Genomic DNA, 22,404 nt, shown 5'->3' on the forward strand with positions numbered 1-22,404 from the left:
AGATGCTGTGCAGGCTGCCAAGAGGGAAAGGCAACCAGTAGTCCTGCCCACCTGTGATACCTACAAACCGCAATTACCAGCATGACAAAAAGGTGCAATAGTGGTAGCACTTATGCCTCATGGCTCCACTCAGTAAGAGGGAAGACACACCTGATACAGTGAATCTAATGACCTACCTACGCCTGGTTAGGTTATGGAACCTAGAGGCGAACCGTACACTGCCATTTTCCTAAACTGGTCTCTCTAACTGCATTCTGAATGCCCATCCCATACCCACATATAAGTACAGTTCTTGCTCACCTACGTCATCAGCAAGGAAGCCTCTTTTTGCAGCAGATGGAGGACACTGAAGAAATCAACAACTGGTGAAAATGCAGAGAAACACTGACTGCAAGGTGAACAGACCCCAGCTGAGACATCCATAACACAATCCCTACACTTAATGTTTAGGGAATATTGCAGAAGAGGGGGCAGAAAGGTTGTAAGAGCCAGAGGACCAGGACATCTGATGCAAGATAGTGTCTTCTCTATATGATGGAGATGCTGCATCCATGAGATATCAAAAGTATCTTCACATAAGCAAGGCCAACACAATGACAGTTGATGTTGTATAAGCTACTTTTCAATTGCCACTACAACACACTGTGCCCAAGGAACTTTATGAAATAAAGCATTTGATTAAGGGCTCAGAGTTCCAGGAGATTAGCGTCCATAACCATCATGGCACAGAGGCTGGCATCATGCAGGGAGACATGGCACTGCAGCAATAGCTGACAGCTTACACCAGATTCACAAGCATGAGGCAGAGAGATAAGAAAGAACGGCACAGACTATTGAAACCTCAAAGCCCACTCTTACCTATATGCTTTCTCAAGTAAGGCCACTAAATCCTTCACAAAAATTCTACCAACCTCAGGCCAAATATTAAGATATATGAGCCTATGGGGGCCATTTTTATTAAAACTGTACTGCATGTGCCAATATGGATGGGAAACTCTCACAGGGTCCTACCCCTAGATCAGAAGTTCTCAAGCTATGGGTCGCAACCCCTTTGGGGGTTGAATGACACTTTCAAGGGGGCCACATATCAGAGATTCTTCATATCAGATATTGACATTACAATTTATAACAGCAGCAAAATTACAATTATGAAGTAGCAATGAAAATAATTTTATGGTTGGCCTTCCCCAGAACATGATAAACTGTATTAAAAGGTCATGACATTGGGAAGGTGGAGAACTATTGCCTTATATGAAGAGCTGCAGTCAATTAATGGCTATTAGAGGAGACCCAGCCATCTTTACCCTCATAGTTTACCCAATCTCAAGCAGTCAGACCTGAATAGTTGCAAGCAACACTAAATGGACTCAGCAGGCTATGTTTATATATGTTTTATTGTAACTTGTTATGCTGTGTTCGGTCAATATCCCTGGAAGGCCTGACCTTTTTGGAAGGGACACATAGGAGGAATGGATCTGGGAGAGAGAGGAGGTGGTGGGGAGGACTTGGACAAGTGGAGGGAGGTCAAACTCCACCAGTTGAGACATAATGTATAAGAAAAGAATAAAAAAATGATTTGTTAGTACAAGTTTGTCAGCTCTAAGTTTGAATTTTAATAGGTAATAATTTAAGCAAGACAAAAATGACAGAAAGGCTGTATTATTCAATCCTTTCATTAAATACATAACCAATACATACCAACTGAAAACTAATTATCTTAAAGTACTATCAAGGAAGAAAAGATTAAAAATAGAATCCCATGTAATGATGATCATTCTTACACAGAACACAAAGCACATTATGTATGTTGTATTAAATTTAAGCAAAAATAATAATGAACATCCTCATGGTTGACAGTGCCCTACACACAGTGCATTCTCTATTTCTATGATGTGTAGACACTCTCTCCGGGTCTGATAGGCTCCTCTTTGCCATCTCCATCATAAGGATCACTTCGAGGGTTTCCAAATGAATGTTGTTCCAGGTGACTCACAAATTCTTCTCCCCTCAAGGTCACAAGGAAAGTCATTCTAGGCCCATTTATCCTGGGCATAAACAAGGGCAACACAGTTTTCTTCCACAAAGCCGTTGGGTTCACCGTCTTTCCAGAATCTAAAAGAGAAGCAGAACAGTAAGATAGAGATTATATCACAGAACAATCTAGAGAAACAGAGTGAACAATCGAGCATGTGGCAAAGCAGAGCTGTAGCCTGATCTATGAGAGTCACCAGCCATATGTAGCTATTAAGTTATCTGAAGTGTGTCTTCCTTAACACATAAAAATCAGTAGCCTTCCTATATACAATGACAAACATACAGAAACAAACCACTCACAATAGCTTTTGTTTCTTTATCCAAAGATCTTGGAATAAGTCTAACAAAGCATGTGAAAGACTCATACAATGCAAAAAAATTTTAAACATTGACAAAGGAAAGAAAGAAAATGCCAGAAGATGAAGAAGTCTCCCAGGCTCAAGGGTTGGTAGAAGTCATATTGTGAAAATAGTCATCCCAATAAAAGTGATCTATCGATTAGACTCAACCCCCCCCATGAAAATTCAAAGGCAATTCTTTACAGAAATTGAAAAGGAAAACTTTAATTTCACATGGAAATACAGTGTCCCAGGATAGACAAACAATCCTGAAGAGAAAAAAAAATGTGGAGGCATCACCACTCCAGATTTCAAACTATACTACAGAGCTATACTTAAAAACAAAATCAAACCAGCATGGCTCTGGCATAAAAACACTCCTGGGTCAACGGAATAGAATCAAGGGCCCATACCTAAGTCCACATTCCTACATCTGCCTGATTGTTTATGGTGAAGCCAACAATGAAGATGGCGGAAAAGACAGCATCTTACACCAAATGATGCTGGCAGAACTAGATAGCTACAGGCAAGATCACAAAACTTAATCCCCACCTCTACCTTGCACAAAACTCAAGTCCAAATGAATTAAGGACCTCAAATAAAACCCGATACACTGAATCTGACAGAGGAGACAGCAGGGAATACTCTTGAGCTCTGGGGCATAGAAAAGGACTTTCTGAACAGGACCCCGGCGGAATGGCATCAAGACCAATGACTAATAAGCGGAACTTTGTGGAAGGAGAAAAGTTCTGGACACCAAAGGACACCGCCATTCAAGTGAAGAGGCAGCCTACAGGAGGGGAGAGGATATGTATACATCTGACCGAGGGTTAGGACCTAGAACATACAAAGAACCGAAAGGGAAAAAGGTAAACACCAGGAAAACAAACGAGAACTGGAAGTAAGCAAAGACCTCTCAAAAGATGAAATATAGGTGGCAAAGAAACATCTTTAAAATGATTGATTTTTTTTTTGCCATCAGGGAAATACGGATTAAAACTGTTTCGAGATTTTTATTTTCCCCAAGGCAGAATACCAAAGATTCAAACAAACAAATGATGGCAAGTGGGGAACATACATGTGGAGAAAGGGGGGGGGGAGGACATACATGTGTATACAGGCACCCACACAGAATGGGTGAAAAAAAGAAGACAAAAAGTTGGGTGGGAAGGGAGGAGCAAATACAAACAAAACACATTGTATGATACCCAAAGGAGAGAACTAATTTTAAAAGAGAAAGAAATAAATATTGTTTGTCTACACTGAATGTCTTTTAAGTGTTAAGTACACATGGATGTACTGTGTTAAATACGTTACTCATAATTGATAATACATTATTGCCATAAATTTCACCAGTTTTTCCTTTTTCTTACTTTGGTGGGTGCATGTGCATGTGTTTTTATTTGTTTTGTTGTTTTTCTGACATGGTCTTGCTATGTATCTAAGGCCACCCTAGAACTCCCTACATAGGCCAGGGTTGCCTCAAACTATCAACCCTACTGAGTCCAACTCTTGAATACAAAGATTATGTGTGGGTGTGTCACCATGTCTAACACCTTTTAACTTTCCTAACATGACTACTAGAAAAACTTAAATTATATAGTATATTATAACTTAAATATATAGTATATTATATTTACACTATACAATGATGGTTTCGAGGAAGAAAATTAGCAGGTTAAAACTCTTTCAAAAATTTTTTTAGCTCCTATAATATTATTTATCTAAATGACAATCTTAAGAGACCCCTTTTCAAAAAAAATGAAAGTAAATAAATAAATAAAATAAAAATAAAAATAAACTCCCTTTCATATTACTCTCATCTGTTCTTTCATCAACATTGTGCAAACAAGAATACTGAAGATGTTGCTGAAACCACAGGGTTGTCCTGCAGTGGAACACAGCACAGAGGGATCACTCAACTGCTGGTGCTGCTGAATGAGCGCATACATGGGTGTGTCCTACTTTAAAATGAGTTCTCCCTGTCACCTCTTCTCTCCTTTACTATAAATGCCCTTTGCCCCAACCAATATACTCACACCATGCGTGGGTTAAATGGCGTCTTGTCCACCCACTGCCACTGACCTTCCACATCTTCATCGGTAAGTCCCAGGAAATAGGAAAATCGTCTATCCAAAAACTGAGTCACAAAGTTCTGCATACAAAATATACGTTATTTTTGTAAACGGACTTGGGTAATGTCTATGAGGCTGATAAGGGGAAAGAGGTTAATGAGATCCTGGGTTAAATGTAAACATCATGGTATCAGACAAGTCTGTCTTCAAATATCCTTAGCATGTTGAGGAACTGTAACCTTACCCAACGCTGAGTTTTCTGACAATTCCACTGCTCCCTAGAATCATCGCAAATATTAAGTGAGATTGCATTTTCAAAGATGCATATGTGGTCACAGTTGGTGAAGCAACAAGCACAGGGCTTACCTAGGTCTACACCAGGTCCTCTGTGTATATACTGTAACTATTAGCTTAGTATTTTTATTGGACTCCTGGCTATGAGATTGAGTGAGTCTCTGACTCTGTCTGCTCTTGGAATTTTTTTCCTCTTGGGTTGCCATATCCAACTTTGATAAGATAGTTTTTGCTTCATCTTATTATATTTATTTTGTCATGTTGGGTTGCTATCTCTTAGTAGCCTGTTTTTTTTTCTAATAAGAGACAGAAAAGAAGTAGATCTGGGAAGGAGGGAAGGTAGGGAGGAAGTGGGAGGAATAGAAGAAGGGGAAATTGCATTCATGATGTATTGTATAAGGAAATAATCTGTTTTCAATAAAAGAAAACAAGTTTGCATATTTACTTCAATTCTACTTCATTTCAAGAGTTGGGATACTTATAGATGGCAGATTCAAGGAGACAGAATCCCTAAGAAAGTTCTGTTGGCCAATGAAAAGCCAGACATTTGGGTGGGCACATATATGAAAATGCATCCCACAAAGAGAAATCCCAGATCTATATAAACTGAATTTACCTTCAAATATATTTATTTAGAATTAGTAGCACATGTTAGAACTATTTTCCGTTTATAAGAATCCATTTCAGTTCTGATTAACCACGTCTGTGTTATATACTCATGAGTCCTGCTTTATGCCTGGCCTTTTGCAGGAAATTGGAAATATAAAGGTAAAGAAAGTGTTGCCTGTGCCTTGCATCAAGAGGGAGTCATTGGAAAAGCTGCAGCTCAATGGAGTTAATGCTGACACCCCACGGTGCTCAGAGAGCCTTAGCAGAGCCTACATTATAGACTGGGGAGTGCAGAATAGGAAAGGATGGGTTTCTGGGAGAAATGGCACAGCAGTAACATCTTGAAAGATCAGAAGTTGGCTACATAGAAAGACCTCACCACTTTTCTAACATATAAAGTACTTACATTTCTACCTATGCACAGGGTCTGTACCAGGTTCTCTGTGTATATGTTATGACTGTTAGCTTGGGGTTCTTTTGAGATGCCTAACGTTGGAGGTTGTTGTTATCTCTGCCTCTTCTGCCTGCTCTTGAGACTCTTTTCCTCCTGTTGTGTTACCTTGTCCAGACTCAATATGAGGGCTTTCACCATGTGTTATAGTTTCTTGTTTTGTCCTATCTGGGTGTCATCTCTTGGAGACTTGCTCTTTTCTGAAGGGAAAATGGAAGGGGTGGGTCTCGGGGAGAGGGAAAGTAGCAAGGAGCTAGGGAGAATGGAGGGATGGAAAATTGTGGTTGGGATGTATTGCATGAGAATACGGTTACTGGAGAAGGGAATCTCAACTGAGAGATATCCAAGTCAGATTGGCGTGTGAGCATGTCTGTGGGGGAACTGTGTGTACTGTTAACTGACATAGGAGGGCCCAGTCCACCATGGGCAGCACCATTCCCTGGGCAGGAGGTCTTGGCATGAAAAGGAAGTAAGCTAAGTATGAGCTTTTGAGTGAAACAGAAAGCAGTGTCCCTTCTTGATTTCTGTTTTAAGTTCCTGCATGAATTCCCCCAGTGATGGACTGTAAGTTGTAAGCTGAAACAAACCCTTTCCTCTCCGAAGTTTCTTTTGGTTGTGGTATTTGTCACAGCAACAGAACAAAACCAGAGCATCAATATGAGCTGAGCTAATTAACGCGTACCTGTTCTGCTTCAGTGTTGATGGTCGCCAGATGACCTCCCATCCCTGAGCAGTTCCTCTCACTCTCATGCCAGGTCTGGTTGTCATTAAAAGGAAAGTAACAGTTAGACTGGAAGGCTTTCCAGCTAACAGGACAACAGGTCCAGGTACCTCCTCAGGAGAGAATTAAAACAGACATCAGTTACCGAGGTGTGTTTTGCTTGTGAAAATTGTATAATTATCTTACTGCAAGGCATCCTCTAATACCTTAGATGATATTATCATTATTCAGTGTCCCTACATGTATTTTCTTTCATATTAAAACATTTCTAGTAGTGTGGCTAATGTAAAGCACTTTCCAAGAATGTGAATAGTCCTGAGTTTGATATTTAGCAAAGAAATAAAGAAAAGAATTGAGGTGGGGAGGGGTTAGATTAAAATGAAGCAAAATGTTCTTATAGCAAAGCCTTTTGCAGGATATTTTATTTGTAAGAAAAGCAAAGACTATGTAAAACTCAAGCATTTCTTAATTATCTCTAGCTTTATAAATTCCAGAATCTGAATAAAGAAATAGGCATCTCACAAAGTTATATAAACTGAGAAGAAATTGACCTTATATCAATAGCAAAAAAATGAAGTTGTTATATTCAACTGTCAAAAATACCCCCAGTCTAGGGATAATGCTGCAGGCCTGTAATCTAAGTTCTTAGGAGACAGAGGCAGGAAGTTCTCTCATTCCAGGCCAGCCTGGGCTACGTAGTGAGACCCTGTCTCAACAAACAAACAAAACAAATAACAAATTCTTTTGACGTGGAGCAATTGTCTGGCATGCACAAGGCCCTGCCTGCATTCAATTCCTAGCACCACAAAAAGAAAGCAATAATGTGTTGCACCACTGACTGCAGTCGTGAACAGGTACTCTGTGCCCAGCGACGGATACTCATTCTTGCGGCCGGTTCTCATGTTGTGTTCCTTTCTGATTTACTACAGGTGCGATGGAAGCAAATGAGGTTTCCTCTGTTACCTGTAGCTCCCAGCTCTGGCTCCTCTCGGATGCATGTCAGCTCTGTCTGGTAGTCTGATAACTTCCCCCCTCCTTTCTTCCAGCGTAAAGAGTAACGATGAGTCACTGTCAGGCAGGAAAAAAAAACCAGTTATTTTTACTTTGCTATGTAGCCACTGATTTAGAAAAGTGGGCTGATCTCCTCACCTTTCTTCTTCCCTCACATTAAGGACCCCACGCTCTCTTTATTTCCTACGCCATGTCATGATCCCAGGTAAATTCGTTGATGACAACTACAGAAAGCTAATATTTTATAATCAGATTGTCTACTTTGTGACTTAAATTAGAACTTTTGGAATCTTTTAGATGCGTGTTGTTTTCAGTTTATTCCACCAGGATTTGCATAAGAGTGAGGCTTTTGGTAAACACTGGGCTAGTTCCACAAAGCTTTATGAACAAGTTTAATAACGTTTTTATTTTGAAGTATAAAAAACCCCATAAATGAACAGGTTAGTAAAGTAATGTATGTGAACACTCCTGGCAAAGACTGCCAAGTTCAACAAATAGAATCTTATCAACACCCTGTCATAATCCAACACAACCTGCTCTTTCTTTTCAATTAACCATTTCATGGTTTTTTAGAGTATTTACCCCATGCTTTGCTTCATGGTTTCAACCTGGAACAATACAGATAGGAATGGTCTTTATTAGAATTTTCTATGAGTGGCCTGCATTCTTTGGTGCTGACTTATGCCCAGCACTGTTTCTAAAACAATATTTCTGCCCATAGTTACAGTTCATCCACTTTTCATAACCAGCAAGTGGCCTATTGTCTTCACAGAGTGAAATGCCCTGATCTCTTTGGCTTCTAGCACTTTCATTGCTTCCAGTGTTTGGGTGCTGTGAACTGTGCTACTCTGAGCATCTTTGACCTTGCATCCTAACGACAGTAAGTACACATTTCAGTACGTGCCTTGAGGTGGAAATGCTAGTGTTGGTGTGCGTGCCTAGTAAACTGGGTTGGGAAAGTCTTCCAAAGAGGCTTACGACGTTGGGCTTCTTCGGGTAGGTAAGCGTCACAGGTCCTGTTTCCTACACCTTCGTCATCAGACACTGTATTTTTAGTCACTGCCATCCTGGTGTTTCTGCAGTGTTGACTCATTGTGAATTGCAGTTTTACTTCCCTGACAACCAGTGAGGTTGACACAGCATTTGTTTGTTGTTGTTTTTTTCTCTTTTCTATAGTGTCTACTTCAGACTGTCCATTTTTATCATATTGCTGACATGATTCTAATTGCTTTGACAAATTAATATACATTCCACAACAAATATTCCACCTTAAAGATTTCTGTTTCACTATAGTAGGCTGTTGTTGGTACATGGTATGGGGCAGGAAACCAACTCATTTATTAAATATAATCAATGAAGTCTACAACATTTATTGGACAAAACTCTCCTTTCCTCATAACTATGTAATATCTCCCTCAATTTTAGATAAGAAATAAAGGCATTTAGAGGCTGCACTACCACTATTAATTCTTTCCTTGAGCCTATTTGTCTTAGGCCTATACCGTACTACCCCATACATAATTCAATCATAACAACCTTACCTTATAGCTTGATGTCAGAAAGAACAAGACTTTCTATGAAATTACTGGTGCTGATGGCTTCATAGAAACATACTTGTCTCCAATCATGAGGTGGACACATTTGATGCTTAGAGCTTTTATATGTGAGTTGTACATCAATAAATTGCATTTTTGGAAGCAAACAAAGCAGTCTCAAAAAGATTAGAAAAATCAAGTGCACAACCCCGGTGGTAGGCTGAAGACAGTGAATGCATGGTATGTGGGTACACTGAGGAAACGCGAGACTTTGGGAACCTACATTGGAAATCCTTGGGGAAGGTTATTTAAAATGAGCCTCATTTTGGCGAGTAGCTTACCTAAACAGCTTGTGATAAAGCAAGCACTGAGAAGCGAGATGAAAACAACAGCCAAGACCCAAGGGATCAGCTGGGGATGTTGGGCAGCTTTTGCTAAGACAAAAGAAAAAATACATTAGTCTCTTCTCTGTCCTAAGATGAGGGAACCCAAGAGCAAGCTAAACGTAAGATTGCATAGAATATTTTAGGAATGAGAGAGACTTAAATACTTCCTGTGAACAAACCAATCATAGAGCCTGCTAGTCAATGATGACAAAAAAATACAAACTTGTTTTTATAGAGGAAGGTTTTTATAAGCAGAACATACAAAATCCATACAATTAAAGCTTCTATATAACATACTTAATGTAACACAGACACACACACACACACACACACACACACACACACACACACACACACATGCTCTTGTAATATCATAAGGAATTTGAGCACACATAAAGAATTTCTAAAATCAATTTAAAAATTGAGTGGAATTATGAGCAGCAAATTTAATCTGATGAAATTATGAGAGACCATCAAAGGAATGAAGATATATTCCATCAGAGAACTATGAGCTAAAATATTGTGGTGGGATTTTCATATCTATCCAAAAAGTATATTGAAAGCACACAGTTTTGGCATATCTGAGAGAAAGGAAAAGAGATGACTGTGTTGCTGAGAGCAGGAAGGGGGAAAAAAACCCTGAGAAGCACCAATAAGCACCATTTATACCTTCTTAGCATTTCATTTCATTTATGTATGTATGTGTGTGTGAGCAGGCACCATGGTGCACAAGTGAAAGTCAGAAGACAACTTGTGGGAGTTGGTTCTTCCCCTCCACCGCATGGGTCCTCAGGGTCGATGGCAGGTGCCTTCACCAGCTGAGCCACCTTGCGGGACCAGCTTTTATCCTTCTTAAAATACACTACACTACATTTGCTGTACTAACTTCAATCTAGACTGCTATGAGAGAGAGAGAGAGAGAGAGAGAGAGAGAGAGAGAGAGAGAGAGAGAGAGAGAGAGAGAGAGAGACTCACATTTCATTTGAGATTCTTTCAGCCACATTACGTGTGTCAGGAGTCAGGAGATTTGGGAGTCTCTTCTACTTCTTTCCCAGAGTGTATATTTCCATCACAGATGTATGTTCAGAAACATTTAAAATTGGACATATATTCTGGTGAGATCAGTATGTGTCCAGTATAAGAAACCTAAGTGAAAAGAAGAAATCTTTAAAAATGGGGTTTCCTTTAATGTGCTTCAACGGATGCAGCAAAAAGAAAAAGGAAATTGAGAAAGCAACCCCAAAACAGTCAGTAGAAACTTCCAGAAGTGTGTCATTTAGGATTTCTCAATGTGTTTTCACTAGTTGTGATGGCTACTCTTGGTCATTAACTTGACTCTATCTGGAACGAACTACAGTCCAGAAATGGAGTGCACACCTGTGACCTGGATCTTGAGGCGGGAAGACAACACACCTTTGATCTGATTCTCAAAGCTGGAAAGACACTGGCTTTTTATCTTGAAAGAAGCTGGGTTTTGATGCAGATCTTGAAGTGGTTCCCTTCTCTCTTCACTTCTTTCCCCTGTTCTTCTCCCTTCTTTTCCCCAGCCTTTCTAGAATGCTGGAATAGAACAAGAGAGCAACCTTGTCAAGCTTGGAGAAGGGCTCTCATGCCAAGAGGCTTTGCTGATCGTGTACATCTGGCCTCCATGTAATCTTGAGGAGAAATGTCCACCGTGCATCTATGACACTGCTGTTGCCACTGAAGTCTGCTAATGTATATATTCATGCAGTGTAGAGACGTTTCTTGGAGTCTATTTTACAGCACATCACAGCTTTTCCATCTTCTTTCTTAGTGGTGAGGTGAGATCATAGCTTTTCCTGTGTGTTAGCCATGTTTCAAAGTAGATGAAGTAATGGGGCTGCTGGAGAAACTCCAACTTTTTCCTAGATAACAGACAACAAGCTCGTCAAGGGAGAAAACAACAACAGCAACAGCAGCAGCAGCAACAACAACAACAACCACAACAAAACTGGAGGAAAAAACTGGAAGTGTGAGATTCTATGCAAAAGACATATTTTTTTAAAATAAATGGTAAAAGTCAAAATAGGCCTCCAAAGACAAATTTAACTTCAGTAACACAAATAATGTATTTCATCGTGACAATTACTGGTGCTATTTGAATGTATAAGGCTCATCACGGATTAGCAATTATTCAGATGGGAAATAATTTATAAGACATAAAATATAAACAAATGCTATAGATGTCATCTGTTTTCAATGGATTTCCATGAACAAAGCATTATGATTGTATACAGTACAATATGTATTATTTTCTCACATGAACGATACATACATTTCTCAGTATAGACATTTAGTTTTTGGTTTTGTGGCACTCAGAGGAAGGATTGCAGGCTACCAAGAAGAGACTTGATACCCTATGAGCATATACAGGGGGAGAAGGCCCCCCTCAGTCACAGTCATAGGGGAAGAGAATAGGGGGAAAGCAGGTGGGAGGGAGGAATGGGAGGATACAAGGGATGGAATAACTATTGAGATGTAAAAAGAATGAATGAATAAAAAATTTTTAAATTAAATAACAGACACAAGAAATTATAAGATGGAGCTAGAGAGATGGCTCAGAGGCTAAGAGCACCAGCTGCTCTTCCAAAGGTTCTGAGTTCAATTCCCAGAAACCACATGGTGGCTCACAGTCACCTATGAGATCTCATACACTCTTTTGGCATACATGCATGCATAACACTGTATAATCAATCAATCAATCAATCAATCTTTAAATATAGAAATTATACCATTGAATTAAAAGCTAACCTTATTTGTGAGTAACAATTAGGGCCTTGAAATGAGGAGTAGATTCAATAATCTACCTTTTTTTCTATCCTCCCTCTATATTTAGATGTCCCCCTTTCTTTCTTTTCAGCTCCTATCTCCTTACCTACTAAAGAAAGAAAAAGGAAAAGAGTCAAACCTAGTTTCCTCTCTGTAAAAGACTAATAATACTTATAACCAACTCCCAATGAAAATAGGCATCTGTAGATCAAGAGAGTAAACAGAAACCTTTCCAACCCCCATTAGAGGAAATGGGACATCCTTCTCTTAAGGTTTTTCAGGCTGATTTAGGGCAAATAATTCCTTTGAAGGTCCCCCCAAAACTGGGAAAATGGTTAAGTAAGCCAGGGATAGCATTTGTGGTCAATTTTCAAAAGTTGTGAAATTCCAGGCTTAATAGGACTTTGTGGGACAGTTTGAGCTGTTAGACAAATTGAGATCAGCAGCTTTCTACAACGCTGTCCTGGAAGCTGTCTTGTTCTGTTGGATAACAGCAACTGAGGCGCCTGGGGCTAGAGCATGGTGGGTGCAGGATGTCAGCATCCAGCCTGCTGAAAGGAATGAATCCTGTCAGGTCTGATCCAGGGTTGGTGTCTAGTTCTTTTGTTCTGAAAACATAATTTCTCACAAAGCATTATACAGTCTAACATTGTGATGGCATGAGGTGTGCAGGATGTACAGAGTAATTAAGGCTGGTTCTCTGCTCATTGTGTGATATTGATGCAAATGATGCTCATGTCAGAAACTAGTCTAATTTTATCACAAGAATATATATTCTAGTTCTAATAGATAGCTATGACTCTATAGATATATGAGGTAAAATAGTTAAATAGGGTCTTCAAAAACCTCAGAGACCTACAGAATCCGGCATTTAAAGATTTTTTTTTATTATTCTAAGGATTCTTTGACAACAAGACAAGTTAACTCCTTGGCAATACCCAGCCTGCCTCAAAGAAGAAGATGAGTACCAAAGAGCCTCCTTATGGAGTTGGCTTCAGATGTGGCAAACTAGCCACTGGGCAAAATGTCCTCATTTCTTCCATAGACAGAATTCTGCCTAAAAATGGGCAAGTTTAGATGCAGGCAGAGTTGACAGCCAAGCTCTGCCAAGACAGGGTAAACAAGTCCTCAATTAATTCCTGCCTCACAAATATGTCTGTCAGAGATATTGGGCCAGAAGGCTGAAGATGATACTCCAACATTATAGAAAGTGTTGGGTGATTGTTCAAGCAATAAACCATACCAGTCGTTTTTTTTTTTTTTTCATTTTGGAAGCTGCTAACCTGTACTCTGGGTTCACTCAAGTATTTAAATTTTATCCCTTCTCAAGTCTCTGATGGGTTTGAAGATCAGATAGTTTAGTCTTTCAATTGAGCTTAGTAGGTATGGGGTTAAGATGTTTTTAGATCAAGATAGATGTGTTAAGCTAATAGCAATGAGATAGGACAGATATTAATCTCCATTCAGAAATTTAGACCCAACAAGATAGGAAAGATGTGTACGTCAAGTTTTCCAAACACAAATAGCCAAATCACTATGACTGTAACATTTATATAATTACTGATTGTCTCATGATCCTTCCTGCAGTATGTAGTTTATTTTATCCATATGTAATAATGTAAATGTATATGTTAAAAAGAAACATGATAAAAAAATAGAAATTATAAGACAAGTGATTGTGGGCAAAAGAGCCCATTCTGTAGTCAGAACAGAAGCGGCCAACATGTGTAAGCTGCTCCATATAATAACAGGAGGAAGAGGAAGCCAGGTACTCACACACAGTGAAGGTTCATAATGTGCAACAAAAAGGAATCAAATATGTTCATCAAAAGAGCCAACAATGCAGGCTTCCCTCCAGAAGATAAAGCCCTAACATGGCCCTACTGGGTACAATAAATACAAGTAACATAAGGTTTGGGAAATAGGAAATAAGTGTAACAGATAACACTAGCCAGCTATGCTATTTCGAGCACTATGGAAGAGACAAAAATGTTAAGTCAGCTGATAAGTGTTTGGTTATATCTCAACTGTATTATTTGTTAAGTTGTGGAGTAAATAATGGCCACAAGCTTTATGTAGGATATGTTTCTAAAGAGAGCTGGGAAACGATTCAGTGAGTGTCAGAGGTCAGGTAGGTATAATTTTAGACAGATTGGTACAGATCTGCCTAGCTGAAAAGGATGCTCTTACCATGGTTTCAGAGAAAAGAGCACGGTGGGAACCTCTGTGCTAGACGTTCCTCTGCCGTTCGCAGGAAGAGCAACCAAGCCAACATGGGATATACTTGCTGCTTCTCTGTTAAGTAAATAGAAAAGCAAGTACATAGGTTCTTGGAAAGGTTAATTCAAAATTATTTCATTCACGAATTAAACTCAGTCATGTGCTACTGGCGCTTTATAACACCGTCATGTCTTAAAATGACTGTTTAACTACAGACGTCTCTCCCTCTGGTTCTTGCCATCTCTCTTCCCATCTCCTGTGATGGTACATGAGCCTTGGAGGAAGACAGTGTGAGCCACGCATTTCATACTCAGAGCTGAGAACTACACAGTCTCTTACTCTCTGCACGTTGACCAGTTGTGGGGCTCTATTAGTCATCACCTGCTGTAAAAAGAAGCTTCTCTGATGATGGTTGAGAGATGCACTAATCTATGAATATAAAGGTAAGATCTTAGGAGGCAGCTTATTACTATGTCCTTTTAGTGGACGTAGTAATATGTCCTCAGGGCCTATGGCTTAACCAGCTGTGGATTTGGGACCCTGTTAACCCTATCAGTCATGCGTTCTGTCTTAGGAAGTAGACTTTAAATCCAATCAGAAAATGGTTGGTTACTCCCATAGCATCCATGGTAGTATTACATTGCTTGTCTTCCCAGGGTTCACAGCTGGGTAAGACTTATGTGACTTTTCTCTCTCAGTAATACATACAAAACTTTCCATTTTAAAACGACTTTTGTACAATATGACGGAATTAAGAAGTAGTTACTAAGATGACTTTTCAAAAAAAAAACCCCAAAGACCTAATACAACCAAACATGGTGTCATTCACCTATTATATCAAGACCCAGAAGACTGGGGCTGGAGGATATCAAGTTTGAGATCCTCCACGCTAAATAATATAATTTAGCCTCAAAAACAAATTTTAAAAAAGACATCACACATAATAATAGCAGAATAACAAATTAGGGCTCACAGGCTCAGCATAATTAAAACAATTAAGTCTTTTTTTCTTTTTTCTTTTTTTTCCTCCTTTATTAATTTATTCTTGTTACATCTCAATGGTTATCCCATCCCTTGTATCCTCCCATTCTTCCCTCCCTCCCAATTTCCCCTTATTCCCCTCCCCTATGACTATTCCTGAGGGGGATTACCTCCCCCTCTATATGATCATAGGGTATCAAGTCTCTTCTTGGTAACCTGCTGTCCTTCCTCTGATTGCCACCAGGTCTCCCCATCCAGGGGACATGGTCAAAGGTGAGGCACCAGAGTATGTGAGAAAGTAATATCCCACTCTCCACTCTACTGTGGAGAGTGTTCTGTCCATTGGCTAGATCTGGGTAGGGGTTTAAGGTTTACCACCTGTATTGTCCTTGGCTGGTGCCTTAGTTTGAGCGGGACCCCTGTGCCAAAATCTGCCTATCATAATGTTCTACTTGTAGGCTTCTAGGACCCTATGGGTCCTTCTACTTTGCCTTTCTCCCATGATTCTCTTATCTAGAGTCCCACTAGAATGTCCTCTCCTCTGTCTCAGTTTCCTGGTAAGTGAAGGCTTTCGTGGGACATGCCCCTTGGGCTAATATGCAGATAGAAGTGAGTATATACCATTTGAGTCTTTCTGCTTCTGGGTTAACTCACTCATTATGATCATTTCTAGCTCAATCCATTTATCCACAAATTTCGGGAATTCCTTGTTTTTAATAGCTGAATAGTATTCCATAGTGTATATGTACCACAGTTTCTTTATCCATTCTTCTATTGAGGGACACTTAGGCTGTTTCCATGTTCTGGCTATTATGAATAAGGCTGCTATGAACATGGTTGAGCAAATTTTCTTGCTGTGTGCTGGAGCATCTTTTGGGTATATTCCAAGGAGTGGAATAGCTGGGTCTTGAGGAAGCCCTATTCCCATTTTTCTGAGAGAGCACCAGATAGATTTCCACAGTGGTTGTACTAGTTTGCAATCCCACCAGCAATGAAGGAGTGTTCCTCTCTCCCCACATCCTCGCCAGCATGTGGTGTCGCTTGAATTTTTGATCTTAGCCATCCTGATGGGTGTAAGATGGAATCTCAGCGTTAAAACAATTAAGTCTTAAAAAGAGGCTCTGACAAGATCAGATGCATTCAAGGGGGGTATGGCCAGAACTTGGAGAAAACCTAGCTGCCCCTCAACCAAAAAATGGATAAAGAAACTGTGGTACATTAACACAAAGCAATACTACTTAGCTATTAAAAACAAGGAAATCTTGCAGGCAAATGGATGGTACTAGAAAAGACCATCCCAAGTGAGGTAACCCAGACCCAGAAAGACATGCATGCTATATACTCACTTATCAGTGGATATTAGTCCAACATAAATCTCCTTTGAGAAACTCCACCTAGCTGTGGATTGGGGCAGATACTGCGACTTGAAGCTGGACTCTGGGCAAAGCACTGAGAGTTGTAGGGAAGAGTGGGAGGATGAAAGGTCAGGCAGGGGGAGGGGGAAGCAGGAGCTCCACACAGAGACCATCAAGGCTTGAGGATTGGGCCACAGGGAGCCTGCACAAAGTGATGTACCAACCAAGGACAATGGATGAGGATAACCAAGACCCCTTGTTCAGCTGTAGCCAATGGACAGCTGATTCTCCACATGTGTGTGATTCTCCACATGTGTGTGATTCTCCGTGTGTGTGTGTGTGTGTGTGTGACTTCTGCTGAACCTCTGACATGCACTCTGGTACCCACAATTTGGTCACTGACCTTTGGTAAGATGGTCTTGAGGGCACACAGAGGAAGGGCATGTAGGCTGTGGTCAGACAGTGGGGTACGGAGGGCAGAAGAGGAAGGGAGGATGGGAATGGGAAGATAAAAATGAGGGGCTAACAATTGGAATGTAATGTGAATAAATTATAATAAATAGAGTATACATAACAAGAGAAATCCTAGCATTGAAAAAATAAAATAAACATTTCACTAGAACAATGAAATTCTACATATTAACTGCTAACATAGTAAAAAGTCATCAAGATTCAAAGGTCATTAGACTTGGAATCTGATAAACAGAAAGACAAATAAATGAAAAAACAATCAACTTATATGTGTGAAACATACACAACTTTGAAATAATCAAATGAAAATTCAATGCATTCAAAAGCCTGCAAATAAAAGCCAGGAAACAAAATTAGCGTAAACTTGGAAATAAGCATGATATGTATGTATTCTTATGCAGAGTAATTTCAGTATGTGCTTATATTAAATTAAACCTTTTTACAGGACTCAAAATTAAAAAATAAAAGAGTTGTAAGACACTTTCAGGCAAATAAAATCAGAACACATATGGAAGTAAGGCATTAAAATAGGTACAAGGTATCAAGTCTCTTCTTGGTAGCCTGCTATCCTTCTTCTGAGTGCCACCAGGTCTCCCCATCCAGGGAACGTGGTCAAATATGGGGCACCAGAGTTCGTGTGAAAGTCAGACCCCACTCTCCACTCAATTGTGGAGAATGTCCTGTCCATTCGGTAGATCTGGGTAGGGGTTTGAAGTTTACTGCACGTATTGTCCTTGGCTGGTGCCATAGTTTGAGCAGGACCCCTGGGCCCAAACCTGCCTATCGTAGTGTTCTTCTTGTAGGTTTCTAGGACCCTCTGGATCCTTCTACTTTGCCATTCTCCCTATGAGCATATACAGGGAGAGAAAGTCCCCCTCAGTCACAGTCATAGGGGAGGGGAGTAAGGGGGAAATGGGAGGGAGGGAGGAATGGGAAGATACAAAGAATGGGATAACCATTGAGATGTAATATGAATAAATTAATAAAATATATTTTAAAAAATAGGTACAAGGAAATAATCATGCACTGTAAATGGGACAGTGTAAAATTATATTAATCATAACTATGTATTAAGTAATGTGTTAATCAAAATAGAAAACTTGAATTAGTTCCTCAATTAAATTTCATAATTGAAAATTTTAATATGTTCTTGTATGAAACACAGAAATAAAGTCAACAAAACTATGTTGATTACATGATGAAATGATTTTCACTAATAGACAGAGCCTGGATGTTTTACTTCTTGATATTTTTATGTAACCTTTTCTACTTACTTGAATAAACAATCAAATGCCAAAAAAAAGAGAAAAGACTATGACTGTTCTAGATGGGTAAAAATGCAGTTCTTTCCAAACAAAAACAGAAATTTAATATTTTATTGTCAACATAAATAGATACTAAAAGTGCATAAACCAGAACGTCACATATCATTATAGATAAATTATGTTTCTTCAACTCAAAAAAGATTTGTCTTGTAGAGACAAGACAAAAATATTTCTAACAAAAACCTCTATCTTCCCTTTGCCTTCCATGAAATAGGGGTGCTTGAATAGAATGGAAAGGAAATACTTATCCTTAGCTTTCACCCTCACAAAACAGCTTCTCTTGCAGCAGACAGACATCATTACAAAACACAAAACTGGAAAACTATACAAAGAACTGATTGTGCTGTGCCCAGACTCAATGAATATATCTACAAGATCACTCCTTCATTTAAGGGATCAGGGAACATCACAGGAGAAGAAGGGGAAAAATTGTAAGAGCTGGTAGACCAGAAAGCCCGTTGTGAGATCACTTATTCTAGAGATGACAGGGAGGCTGCACCCATGAGACCTCAACAATATGTCTTCCTAAACAGGATCTAAACAGTGACAGCACCAATGGACATTCTATCCAATATGTCTTCCTAAGCAGGACCTAAACAGTGACAACACCAATGGACATTCGATCAGATGGGCACTAATCTCCTAGGGCCCCACCCCTAGACAGAGAACTAAAGGCAACTAAACAACTGCTGAGAGGAGAATTAGTCTCTCCCAGGGATGAGCCCCCAAAGCGATTATCCAATTCCAAGTGACCATTACTGAAATTACATACCTGCAAGCAACGCTAAGCAGACTTCACAGGCTGTGTTTATGTACACATGCATCTATATGCATATGTAATAGTAGCAATGACCATAAGAAGAAGACATGAATTTGAGTGTTGGGGGGAGTACATGGAATGGGTGGGATAGAAGGAAAGGGTGGGAAGAAAGTTTGTAATAATATTTTGATTCAAAAAGTAAATATATGTTTTAAATAAAGCAAGCCATTAAAAAAACTTCTAATGATTCTTAGATTTATACTGTGAGTTTCTTACTTGCCTAGGGAACACAACAAGAGTTTTGTTGGTAAAAAATCTAGCTTGTAGTCTGAATGCATTCAGTTTGAAATTCTTTAGATCTCCAGATGAAGCAGTGGGATTATGTGTGAGAGATTCAGAACATAGCTCAGGATAAACAGGAAGTCAGGCACTAGAACAGGAAGTTTGATTGCTCATGGCAAGAAGGTACTTTTTCAGCAAGATTGCATTTTAGGGCAGATTATGAAACACATTGTCAGTTTTCCAGCATAACATAGATGAGTCACTAGGAAAGAGGAAGGTGTCTGGGGAGCTAGAGAGACCTCTGATGGTCATAGTCGGGCCTGAAAGGTTGATGGTTCTCAAATATCTGGACAAAATCCTCCCACAGCTCTCAGCTCAGCTCTGTTATCCCACACTAATAATCCTCCTTATGTGTTTGAAGGGCAAAGTCTACAACTATGATACTGACCCATTCAATGGCAACTTTCCCAAATTCACCTATATATGTTCATATAATACAACACACACACACACACACACACACACACACACACACACACACACACACACACATGAAAGAAAACCTTACTGTCTCAGAACTTGACTGTGCTTGCTTATGGTATTTTTGTTTATATATAATTTAATGTCCATCACACTAAGATGTGAGCTACAGATAAAACAAGGGCTCTGTGAGGTGGCTCTCTGATTGAACAGCACTAGAAAAACTAACAATTACCTAATTAACCTGGACACTGGCAATCTCTATTCCTTTCCCTGCTGCCTTCTCTTGTTCTCTGCTATACTCCCACTGCTCAATCCCTTTTCTCAAATAGTTCATTTCTTTTCTCACCCATTAAAAAAAACCTACCTTCTGTATATTAGAGCAAGCATGAAATATTTATCTACTTACTAATAACATATATTTATTCTTAGTTAACTGAGTGAAGCTCCATTATACATGGTAGTTATTTTCTTAAATATTTATTTAAAATTTTAATAAACTTTGGAACTTAGTACATCAGTTTTTGAGGTAAAAAAGGTTACCAAACCTAAACAAACAAACTCCCATGTAAAAGTGTTCTCTTGGGTGTGGGCAGCTCTGTGATTTATTAGAGATGGGCATGAGTAGGTGTGATTGGGTTGCGGGCATTACAATATATTTCTTAGAGATAGAAATGTCTATCTCTTTTAAGTACATAGCAATGCCCACACTCAATCATACCTGCTCATGTCCACCTCTATTAAGTACATAGAAATGCCTGCTAGTCTCTTCTCTACAGGCATAGCAGAATATTATTAGCATTGTTAGAGGTGGGCTCCCTTTCACCTCATGGGTCTCAAGCAGGTTAGGCACTCCCTCCGTTTCTGCTCCATCTTTACTCCTGCTTATCTTGTAGGCAGGACAAATGATCGGTTGAGGGTTTTATGGCTGGTTTGGTGTCTCCATCCCTCCAGTGAAAGTCTTGTCTGTTTATAGGAGATGTCAAGTTCAGGCTCTGTGTCCCCCATTGCTAGGAATCTTAGCTAGGATCACTTTCAGATTCCTGGGAGTTTCCATTGCCCTAGGTTTCTAACTCATCCCAGAGATGCCCCCTGTCCCAGTTGTCTCTCCTAGAACTTTCTCCCTCCATGATTTCCCCACAGGATCCCTTCTGTTACTGTCCTCACCACCCACCCCACCCAATGATGTCTATTTTATTTCCCCTTCTTAGTGAGATTCATGAATTCCCCCTTCAGCCCTTCTTGTTACTTAGTTTCTTTGGATCTGTAGATTGTAGCATGGTTATCTTTTACTTTACAGTTAATATCCCCTTATAAGTGAGTGCATACCATGTTTGTCTTTCTGGGTCTGGGTTACCTCAATCAGAATGATCTTTTCTAGTTCCATCCATTTGGCTACAAGTTTCATGATGCCATTGTTTTTAATAGTTGAGTAACTATCTACTGTGTAAACTTACCACATTTTCTTTATTCATTCTTCGGTTGAGGGTCACCTAGGGTTGTTTCCAGTTTCTGGCTAGTATGAATAAAGCCACTATAAACATACCTCAGCAAGTGTCTTTGTGGTATGGTGGAGTAGCCTTTGGGTGTATGCCCAGGAGTGATATAGCTGCGACTTGAGGTAGATAGATTTCTAATTTTCTGAGACACCGCCAATTTGATTTCCAACATGGCTATACAAGTTCACACTCCTACCAGCAATGGAGGAGTGTTCCCCTTGTTCCACATCCTCACCAGAATGAGCTGTCACTTGAACTTTTGATATTAGCTATTCTGACAGGTGTAAGATGGAATCTCAGATGCATTTTGATTTGCATTTTCCTGATGACTAAGGATGTTGAACATTTCTTTACATGCTTCTCAGCCATTAGAGATTTCTCTATTCAGAAATCCCTGTTTATATGTGTACCTCATTTTTGATTTGATGATTTGTTAATATCTACTTTCTCAAGTTCTTTATATATTTTGGATACTAGCCATTTGTAAGATATAAGGTCTGTGAAGATCTCTTCCCAGTCTGTAAGCTGCTGTTTTGTTTGTTCTATTGATAGTGTCATTTGCCTTACAGAAGCTTTTCAGTTTTATAAGGTCCAATTTATTAATGCTTGAACTTAGAGCCTGAGCTGTTGGTGTTCTGTTCAAGAAGTTGTCTCCTGTACCAATGATTTCAAAAACAATTTCCTATTTTTTCTTCTATTAGATTTAGGATATCTGGCTTTATGTTGAGGTCTTTGACCCACTTGGCCTTGAGTTTGTGCAGGGTGATACATACATATATACACACAT

At 39.5% G+C, this 22,404-nt stretch overlaps 1 protein-coding gene across 4 annotated transcripts; it reads right to left on the reverse strand.

The window, feature by feature from the left end:
- Positions 1–1,427: 1,427 nt before the first annotated feature.
- On the reverse strand, positions 1,428–10,653 carry CLEC4D (C-type lectin domain family 4 member D). Of its 4 annotated transcripts, none has more exons than XM_084765810.1 (6): positions 10,430–10,653; positions 9,410–9,496; positions 7,486–7,590; positions 6,484–6,635; positions 4,458–4,527; positions 1,428–2,112 (listed from the first exon to the last, which is right to left on the reverse strand). In XM_084765810.1, the coding sequence occupies exons 1-6, from the start codon at positions 10,455–10,457 to the stop codon at positions 1,886–1,888; spliced, it is 669 nt and encodes a 222-aa protein (XP_084621936.1). In that variant the 5' UTR covers positions 10,458–10,653; the 3' UTR covers positions 1,428–1,885. The 4 variants fall into 4 exon arrangements, with proteins under 4 accessions (XP_084621936.1, XP_084621935.1, XP_084621934.1 ...); XM_084765809.1 differs by having other exon boundaries at positions 6,484–6,632; positions 9,410–9,502; XM_084765808.1 differs by having other exon boundaries at positions 9,410–9,502.
- Positions 10,654–22,404: the final 11,751 nt, after the last annotated feature.

Source organism: Acomys minous (genome assembly GCF_964271855.1).
Source record: "Acomys minous genome assembly, chromosome: 17".
NCBI classification, from domain to species: domain Eukaryota; kingdom Metazoa; phylum Chordata; class Mammalia; order Rodentia; family Muridae; genus Acomys; species Acomys minous.

Excerpts from the sequence above, each read along its gene's own strand:
- CLEC4D (XM_084765808.1), bottom strand. The coding sequence starts at position 10,457 with ATGTGGCTGAAAGAATCTCAAATGAAAT. Across the intron at positions 9,503-10,429 it reads GAAAGAATCTCAAATGAAAT|CAAAAGCTGCCCAACATCCC; the intron begins GTGAGTCTCTCT and ends CTTTTGTCTTAG. Across the intron at positions 7,591-9,409 it reads CTTTATCACAAGCTGTTTAG|TGACTCATCGTTACTCTTTA; the intron begins GTAAGCTACTCG and ends CCTGCCTGACAG.